A 10219-nucleotide genomic window follows, 5' to 3' on the forward strand; every position below is an offset into this window, starting at 1 on the left:
GGCAGAGGGAGGCAGGACTGGGTCGCTGGATTAACCCTGCTGGTGTTGGGCAGGAAGTGGGTCAGTGATCAGGGGAGGGGGAGGGAGGCCGGACTGGGCTGCCGGATTAACCCTGCTAGTGCTGGGCAGGATGTGGGTCAGTGATCATTAGGGAGGGGCGAGGGGGTAGGAGGCAGGACTGGGCTACTGGATTAACCCTGCTGGTACTGGGCAGGATGTGTGTCAGTGATCAGTAGGGAAGGGGGAGGGGAAAGGGAGGCAGGACTGGGCTGCTGGATTAACCCTGCTAGTGCTGGGCAGGATGTGGGTCAGAGATCATTAGGGAGGGGGGAGGTAGGCAGGCAGGACTGGGCTGCTGGATTAACCCTGCTGCTGCTGGGCAGGATGTGGGTCAGTGACCAAGGGTGTAGGGGGGAGGCAGGACTGGACTACTGGATTAACCCTGCTGGTGCTGGGCAGGGTCTGGGTCAGTGATCAGTAGGGGAGAGGGGAGGGGGGAGGGAGGCAGGACTGGGCTGCTGGATTAACCCTGCTGCTGCTGGGCAGGATGTGGATCAGTGATCAAGGGTGTAAGGGGGAGGCAGGGCTGGACTACTGGATTAACCCTGCTGGTGCTGGGCAGAATGTTGATCAGTGATCAGTAGGGAAGGGGGAGGGGGGAGGAAGGCAGGTCTGGTCTGCTGGATTAACCCTGCTGGTGCTGGGCAGGATGTGGGTCAGTGATCAGTATGGAAGGGGGAGGAGGGAGAGATGCAGGACTCGGCTGCTCGATTAACCCTGCTGTTGCTGGGCAGGATGTGAGTCAGTCAACACTGGTGAAGGGGGAGGCAGGAGTGGGCTACTGGATTAACCCTGCTGGTACTGGGCAGAATGTGGGTCAGTGATTAGTAGGGAAGGGGGAGGGCAGAGGGGGGCAGGACTGGGTCGCTGGATTAACCCTGCTGGTGCTGGGCAGGATGTGGGTCAGTGATCAGTATGGAAGGGGGAGGAGGGAGAGATGCAGGACTCGGCTGCTCGATTAACCCTGCTGTTGCTGGGCAGGATGTGAGTCAGTCAACACTGGTGAAGGGGGAGGCAGGAGTGGGCTACTGGATTAACCCTGCTGGTACTGGGCAGAATGTGGGTCAGTGATTAGTAGGGAAGGGGGAGGGCAGAGGGAGGCAGGACTGGGTCGCTGGATTAACCCTGCTGGTGTTGGGCAGGATGTGGGTCAGTGATCAGTAGGGAAGGGGGAGGGGGAGGGAGGCAGGACAGGGCTGCAGGATTAACCCTGCTAGTGCTGGGCAGGATGTTGGTCAGTGATCATTAGGAAGGGGGAGGGGGAGGGGGAGGGGGAGGGAGGCAGGACTGGGCTACTGGATTAATCTTGCTGGTACTGGGCAGGATGTGTGTCAGTGATCAGTAGGGAAGGGGGAGAAGGGGAGGGAGACAGGACTGGGCTGCTGGATTAACCCTGCTAGTGCTGGGCAGGATGTGTGTCAGTGATCAGTAGGGAAGGGGGAGGGGGGAGGGAGGCAGGACTGGGCTGCTGCATTAACCCTGCTAGTGCTGGGCAGGATGTGGGTCAGTGATCATTAGGGAGGGGGGAGGAAGGCAGGATTGGGCTACTGGATTAACCCTGCTGGTGCTGGGCAGGATGTGGGTCAGTGATCAGTAGGGAAGGGGGAGGGGGGAGGGAGGCAGGACTGGGCTGGTGGATTAACCATGTTGGTGCTGGGCAGGATGTGGGTTAGTGATCAGTAGGGAAGTTGAGTGGGGAGGGGAGGGAGGCAGGACTGGGCTGCTGGATTAACCCTGCTAGGGCTGGGCAGGATGTGTGTCAGTGATCAGTAGGGAAGGGAGAGGGAGGAGGGAGGCAGGACTGGGCTACTGGATTAACCCTGCTAGTGCTGGGCAGGATGTGTGTCAGTGATCAGTAGGGAAGGGGGAGGGGGTAGGGAGGCAAGACTGGGCTGCTGCATTAACCCTGCTGGTGCTGGGCAGGATGTGGGTCAGTGATCATTAGGGAGGGGGGAGGAAGGCAGGATTGGGCTACTGGATTAACCCTGCTGGTACTGGGCAGGATGTGGGTCAGTGATCAGTAGGGAAGGGGGAGGGGGAGGGAGGCAGGACTGGGCTGCTGGATTAACCCTGCTGGTGCTGGGCAGGATGTGGGTCAGTAATCACTGGTGAAGGGGGGGAAGGTAAGACTGGGCTACTGGATTAACACTGCTGGTGCTGGGCAGGATGTGGGTCAGTGCTGCTTGCTACTCTCTGGGATGCAGTGTGGAATCTTGGTCCTCTTTGAGAATCCTAATGGAATCTTGCTACTTTCTGGGATTCTGCATGGAATCTAGCTGTTCTTTGGAAATCTGTATGGAATCTTGTTACTCTTTGGAATTCTGCATGGAATCTAGCTACTGTTTGGGATTCTTGCTACTCTTTGGGATGCTGAGTGGATTCTTGGTCCTGTTTGAGATTCTTAATAGAATCTTGCTACTTTCTGGGATTCTGTATGGAATTTAGTTACTGTTTGGGAGTCTTGCTACTCTCTGGGATGCTGTGTGGAATCTTGGTCCTCTTTGTGTTTCCTAATGGAATCTTGCTACTTTCTGGGATTCTGCATGGAATTTAGCTACTCTTTGGAAATCTGTATGGAATCTTGTTACTCTTTGGAATTCTGCATGGAATCTAGCTACTGTTTGGGATTCTTACTTCACTCTGGAATGCTGTGTGGAATCTTGGTCGTCTTTGAGATTCCTAATGGAATCTTGCTACTTTCTGGGATTCTGCATGGAATCTAGCTACTCTTTGGAAATCTGTATGGAATCTTGTTACTCTCTGGAATTATGCATGGAATCTAGCTACTGTTTGGGATTCATGCTTTTCTCTGGGATGCTGTGTGGAATCTTGCTATTCTTTGAGATTCTGCATGGAATCTAGCTACTCTTTGCAAATCTGTATGGAATCTTGTTACTCTCTGGAATTCTGCATGGAATGTAGCTACTGTTCTTGCTACTCTCTGGGATGCTGTGTGGAATCTTGGTCCTCTTTGAGATTCCTAATGTAATCTTGCTACTTTCTGGGATTCTGCATGGAATCTAGCTACTCTTTGGAAATCTGTATGGAATCTTGTTACTCTCTGGAATTATGCATGGAATCTAGCTACTGTTTGGGATTCATGCTTTTCTCTGGGATGCTGTGTGGAATCTTGCTATTCTTTGAGATTCTGCATGGAATCTAGCTACTCTTTGCAAATCTGTATGGAATCTTGTTACTCTCTGGAATTCTGCATGGAATGTAGCTACTGTTCTTGCTACTCTCTGGGATGCTGTGTGGAATCTTGGTCCTCTTTGAGATTCCTAATGTAATCTTGCTACTTTCTGGGATTCTGCATGGAATCTAGCTACTGTTTGGGATTCTTGCTTTCAGGGATGCTGTGTGGAATCTTGCTGTTCTATGAGATTCTGTGTGGAATCTTGCTACTTTCTGGGATTCTGCATGGAATCTAGCTACTGTTTGGGATTCTTGCTACTCTCTGGGTTGCTGTGTGGAATCTTGGTCCTCGTTGAGATTCCTAATGTAATCTTGCTACTTTCTGGGATTTTGCATGGAATTTAGCTACTGTTTGCGATTCTTGCTGCTCTCTGGGATGCTGTGTGGAATATTGCTCTTCTTTGAGATTCTGCATGGAATCTTGCTCCTTTTTGGGATTCTGCATGGAATCTTGCTACTGTTTGGGATTCTTGCTACTCTCTGGGATGCTGTGTGGAATCTTGCTCTTCCTTGAGATTCTGCATGGAATCTTGCTCCTTTTTGGGATTCTGCATGGAATCTTACTAATGTTTGGGATTCTTGCTGCTCTCTGGGATGCTGTGTGGAATCTTGGTCCTCTTTGAGATTCCTAATGTAATCTTGCTACTTTCTGGGATTCTGCATGGAATCTAGCTACTGTTTGGGATTCTTGCTGCTCTCTGGGATGCTGTGTGAAATCTTGGTCCTCTTTGAGATTCCTAATGTAATCTTGCTACTTTCTGGGATTCTGCATGGAATCTAGCTACTGTTTGGGATTCTTGCTGCTCTCTGGGATGCTGTGTGAAATCTTGGTCCTCTTTGAGATTCCTAATGTAATCTTGCTACTTTCTGGGATTCTGCATGGAATCTAGCTACTGTTTGGGATTCTTGCTGCTCTCTGGGATGCTGTGTGAAATCTTGGTCCTCTTTGAGATTGCTAATGTAATCTTGCTACTTTCTGGGATTCTGCATGGAATCTAGCTACTGTTTGGGATTCTTGCTGCTCTCTGGGATGCTGTGTGAAATCTTGGTCCTCTTTGAGATTGCTAATGTAATCTTGCTACTTTCTGGGATTCTGCATGGAATCTAGCTACTGTTTGGGATTCTTGCTGCTCTCTGGGATGCTGTGTGGAATCTTGCTCTTCTTTGAGATTCCTAATGTAATCTTGCTACTTTCTGGGATTTTGCATGGAATTTAGCTACTGTTTGGGATTCTTGCTGCTCTCTGGGATGCTGTGTGAAATCTTGGTCCTCTTTGAGATTGCTAATGTAATCTTGCTACTTTCTGGGATTCTGCATGGAATCTTGCTCCTTTTTGGGATTCTGCCAGATACCTGTGACGTGGTTTGGCAACTGCTGGAAGCAGGATACTGGTCTAGGTGTACTATTGGGCCTACTCGGTATGGTTAATCTTACGTTCTTATAAAGGATGAAAGCAGATAAACTCCGGAAACAAAGAACCACCGAATCTGGCCCCGGATAAAGTCCTCCTGGTGCAGTGCTTCAGTGCCCTCCTCCTCCTCTTGGTTTTTGTCTGCACCCCCAGGAGGCCGTTCCCCGTCTTTCTTCCGATCTCAAGTGCCATCCATTTTTTGTAAGGAGAACTCTGCATAAATTACCATACGAATGGCATATTGTGCAAAATCCTGGGAACACATTCCCAGACAGTCTGTTTCCCACCCACTCAGCAGCTTTCACCCCGAAGCAGACCAGACTGAATCAGTGCGCTGGAAGCAGAGAATTCAGCAAGATGTTGTTAACCAGACAAGGCCAACTGTGTCGCTCTTGGCTCGTCTCCTTCATAAAAGGAGAAAACGACCCCATTACATGACATTACAACACCTGAGCAGTTTGAGGCGGATCACAGGGCCAAGATACCAGATCATTACATTTAGCGGTTATAGTAATTCAGTAACCCCCCCCCCCCCCCACCCCTTTTACAAAGCCATAGAGCATTTTTTTTAGCGAAGGACGCAGCGGTAACAGAATTCTTATGAGCGTCAGAGCCGTTACCACCATGACCAGGGCTAAAAACTTTGCTACGGTTTCGTAAAAAACAGTGGGTGGGTGTGGGGGCTAAATTAAGTAAAGCTAATAATTAATCCCCCTTCCAAAAAAAGTATAGATGGTACATATATCTATTTGTCCATCTATAGTAGACTCTCATGGCACCCATGGGGACTGATAGATGCTGGAGTGAAAACTTGGAATGACCTTGCAGAAATGACCAGAACGGAGCCTCGCTACACCGCATTCCGGAAGAAACTGAAAACCCTTCAAAACCTGAACTTTATATGAATCTCTTAATATTTATTTATTTATTAATTTTCAATTTTCTATACCAGGGGAGCTCAGAACTGTTTACATGGATTTATTCAGGTACTCAAGCATTTTTCCCTGTCTGTCCCGGTGGGTTCACACTCTATCCAACGTACCTGAGGCAATGAGGGGGATCAAGTGACTTGCCCAGGGCCACAAGGAGCAGTGTGGGCTTGAACCCTCAACCTCAGGGTGCTGAGGTTGTAGCTGTTATCACTGTGCCACACCTTAGGTGCTTGGACCCATGCTCTTCAACATCTTTATAAACGATCTGGACACAGGTACGACGAGTGAGGTGATTAAATTTGCGGACGATACGAAGTTAATCAGAGTAGTGAAGACATAGGGGGATTGCGAAGATCTGCAATGTGATATAATCAAGCTCGATAAATGGGCATCGACATGGCAGATGAGGTTCAACGTGGATAAGTGCAAAGTGATGCATGTTGGTAACAAAAATCTCATGCATGAATACAAGATGTCCGGGGCGGTACTTGGAGAGACCTCCCAGGAAAGAGACTTGGGAGTTCTGATTGACAAGTCGATGAAGCCATCTGCACGATGTGCAGCGGCGGCAAAAAGGGCGAACAGAATGCTAGGAATGATTAAGAAGGGGATCACTAACAGATCGGAGAAGGTTATCATGCCGCTGTCCGGGCCATGGTACTCCCTCAACTGGAATACTGTGTCTAGCATTGGTTGCCGTACATGAAGAAGGACGCGGTACTACTCGAAAGGGTGCAGAGAAGAGCGACTAAAATGGTTAAAGGGCTGGAGGAGTTGCCGTACCGTGAGAGATTGGAGAAACTGGGCCTCTTCTCCCTTGAAAAGAGGAGACTGAGAGGGGACTTGATCAAAACGTTCAAAATACTGAAGGGAATAGACTTAGTAGAGAAAGACAGACTATTCACCCTCTCCAAGGTAGGGAGAATGAGAGGGCACTCTCTAAAGTTGAAAGGGGATAGATTCTGTACAAACGTAAGGAAGTTCTTCTTCACCCAGAGAGTGGTGGGAAACTGGAACACTCTTCCAGAGGCTGTTATAGGGGAAAACACCCTCCAGGGATTCAAGACAAAGTTAGACAAGTTCCTGCTGAACAAGAACGTACGCTGGTAGTCTGTTAGATCAATGGTCTTTGACCTAAGGGCCGCTGCAGGAGCGGACTGCTGGGCATGATGGACCACTGGTCTGACCCAGCAGCGGCAATCCTTATGTTCCCCCATTAGTAGTCATAGAAGCTGTCTGAATGCTCAGTGACATCACAGTGCATCCGAGTCATACCTAGATTGCTTGATGACATCAGAATGCAGCTGTATAGGGTCCCCCCCACCTGAGCACTGTGCTTCTTGTCCAGTTTGTCTGTCTTGGTTCGATTGTAAGCGCTTTTGAACAGGGACCGTCTCTTCTGTGTTTTGACGTAATACGCCGCGTATGTCTGGTAGCGCTGTAGAAATGAGTAGCAGTTGTAGTTCTGTGAAAAGAGGCCCACCTGGCCCGTCCAATTGCCATTCTCTGCACTGGCCCTCACACCTCCCATGTTTCTTACCAGTGCTTTCATCTCCTCCTACCACTGTCCTCCACGCTGGACAGCAAGGAATTCGTTTGTTTTACTGTTAGGGATTGCAGTGGGGGGGGGGGGGGAGGGGAGTGCACTAAGCACCAGAGAAGTATTTTTTAAGTATCGAGGGGAGGGTGAGTGGGTTGGGTTGATGGGGTGCCAGATGCGGAAAGCTATGGGGACAGGGGGATGGGGGGGTTGGGCTAAGCTGCCCTGGACCTGGCGAAAAATGTCTCGCATTATACGTATTTCTCTGGGCATTTCAGTGGGATCTTTAATTAGCACCTGCTTCGATGCACTATTCGCCCGTGTCTGCCACGAGAGTTAAACCACACCCTCAGCCCTTCACTTTATTGCCCGACCAATAACATCCTGCGGTAACTGTGTGGTTAGACTTGCAATAGCTTTCTGCATCGGCCCCTAAATGAGGGTCTCTAAGGAGTGCTTAGGGGCTATCACTGCACAAGGGTGTCCATGGGGAGTCTAGAGGCCGTCGCTACTGTGTTGGGTCTTCTCCTTCTCTCGTGAACTTATCAAGTTTCAAGTTTATTAGGATTTTATATACCGCCTATCAAGGTTATCTAAGCGGTTTTTACAATCAGGTACTCAAGCATTTTCCCTATCTGTCCCGGTGGGCTCACAATCAATCTAACTTCTGGTTTTTGCCTTTTATCCAGCAGGTGATGGAATTGGGAATGGATCCACTGGAAAGAATTTTCTAGAATGAAGGAACTTTATAAAACGCTTCCAGGTGAAGGCAAGAAAATACTTTCCCACGCATCAAGAGTCAAGAACGAGTCTCAATCAAATCAAGAAAGGAAAAGCCCTACACAGTACCATCAGATCCCACGCTGGACAGAGCCCCCTGGACCACAAACCAGCCGCCACGCTGAGGGTGGAGAAGGGTGCAGCGAAAAACCAGAGATCTTCATGGAGAATGAAAACTTACTATCCCACGAAGCAATGCAGACAGGAGACGGATACTTCACCTACACAGAGTCTGATGGAAGGGTCCATCATGAGTTGCATCTGGTAGTACACCAGACGGTCAACATTGAGCCCAAACCCTTCAAATGTCCCGAATGCGGTAAATGTTTTGGTCAGAAATCCAACCTCCGTGTGCACGAGAGGAGCCACAAGGGAGAAATCACGCTGACCTGCGCGGTGTGTGACAAAAGCTTCAGCCGGAAATCCAACCTCCGGGAGCATCAGCGGATTCATACAGGAGAGAACATCTTCATCTGTACGGAGTGCGGGAAGAGCTTCAGCAGGACGTCCAATCTGAGGGTACACCAGAGGATTCACACGGGGGAGCACAAATTCATCTGCACCGAGTGCGGGAAAAGCTTCAGCCGGAAATCGAGTCTAAAAGTGCATCAGAGCACCCACACTGGGGAAAAGCCCTTCACGTGCAGCGAGTGCCAGAGAAGCTTCAGCCGCAAGTCAAGTCTAATGAGGCACCAGACTGTCCATACGGGAGAAAGCTGAGGTACTAAGAGAACAGGGATCATTCCTGTTACAGTATTCACAAAGAAAAGACATTTCAAGGTACCAGGAGAGAACAGACTCAAACGTGTAATACTAGTGGTGCAAGTGGGTTTTAAAAAAATCATTAACTGATCTTTTATTGCTGTAGACTAAGAGACTAACACTGGAAATAGCTAGGAAATAGAGAATGACACGGTGACAAAATTCATCACCGTTCCCGTCCCCGTGGATAACCGCGGGAAACCATCTTCATGTCATTCTTTAAGGAGAGAGGGAAGAATCAGAGTATGAATGGCCACAACCACTGACCCGCAAGCTTTGCTTTGAAGAACGCTGGTGTAGAAGGACCGAGGTCGAAATAGACACTAGAAAATGACATGGGATTATTTCCCGCGGTTATCCGCGGGGACGGGGACGGTGATGAATTTTGTCACCGTGCCATTCTCTACTAGGAAACTCCTCCATGCCCACCAGCTAATCTGTAAGAACCAGTGTATGCCAAGAATATCTATCCTAAGAGCTGAAGGCAGTAGGGTCTTCATGAAATAGATTACTCATACAGAGTAACTGTCATGCCTCCAGGCCTACGTAACAGCATAAACAGACCCAAATACTCAGAGTGATGCCTTATGGAAGTAAAACGTCACAATCTCAGTCCGTAAAGTAGGGTAAGCATGCCAGATTGGGTGAAAGAAGCAGCAGAAATGGAACACCCCCCCCCCCCCGAGAAAACGAGGGGAAACAACGAGCGATCGCAGAAATTCAGTGGTAAATATGAAAATGATCTTAGCCATATGCGAATGGACGAAAACCTGAAGGCATGAAGGGTTACGAGGTGAACTTCAAACTAAAGATAAGAGAGTGATGATAACTGTAGCAAAGATAGTGCTATGGACAAGATGGTTCACCCCAGGTTCAGAAATAAAACTGGTACAAGACAAGTGCGGACGTCTATGTCTCCTTGATGGAGGTGATGGCGGTGTAAAAGTAGAACCCCCCCCCCCCCCCACTGTAACTTGGCACGTCTCATCTACAGGAAGCTGTTTGAACACTAACATCGCTGTGGCAGAAAACACTGGGATGGTGACCCTGAGAAAATGGCGGGGAACAAAGACGTTGTGATCAGCTGAGACATTCCTATTCCAGCCAGTGAAAGGTTAGATGGAAGAGAGACAGATATGGCAATGAATGAGCAAATCAGAACAATGGTATTGATTACAGCGGAGTCAGCATCGAGTTCGCTTTGTATGGAGAGACAGAAAATCCTCAAGTCAGTGACCGGGAAAATGTAGAAGAAGGACGCGGAAATAGCGCCATTTATTTTGGGTGTCGCCAGCCTCGTTGAAAAGATTTTCCAAGTGAACTCACCGTGAGGCTGATGACTCATATCCGGCGCTACTTAGAGGTCATTGCATGGTGGCTCACTTGGACAATCCCGCTCCGTCGAATGCGCGCACCGACAAATGTGCATGAAGAGAGCAGGATTTTCAGGGCACAATTGCAAGTTTAGGGGGGGGGGGGATCTTCAAATTGAGAGCGCATCGATATCCCCCTGAAGGAGAGTGCAATTGTAGTGGGGGG

The 10219-nt window shown here is 49.1% G+C and overlaps 1 protein-coding gene across 1 annotated transcript in view; it reads left to right on the forward strand.

Moving 5' to 3' along the window:
• LOC117354705 (zinc finger protein 271-like) overlaps positions 1 to 8939 on the forward strand; it is a 69025-nt gene extending 60086 nt beyond the window's left edge. The window contains exon 7 of the mRNA XM_033932597.1: positions 8523 to 8939. Within this exon, the coding sequence (XP_033788488.1) occupies positions 8523 to 8638 (116 nt within the window). The 3' untranslated portion in view covers positions 8639 to 8939. The remainder of the gene's footprint in view (positions 1 to 8522) is intronic.
• The last annotated feature ends 1280 nt before the right edge of the window (positions 8940 to 10219 follow it).

Source organism: Geotrypetes seraphini, chromosome 2 (genome assembly GCF_902459505.1).
Source record: "Geotrypetes seraphini chromosome 2, aGeoSer1.1, whole genome shotgun sequence".
NCBI classification, from domain to species: Eukaryota; Metazoa; Chordata; class Amphibia; order Gymnophiona; family Dermophiidae; genus Geotrypetes; species Geotrypetes seraphini.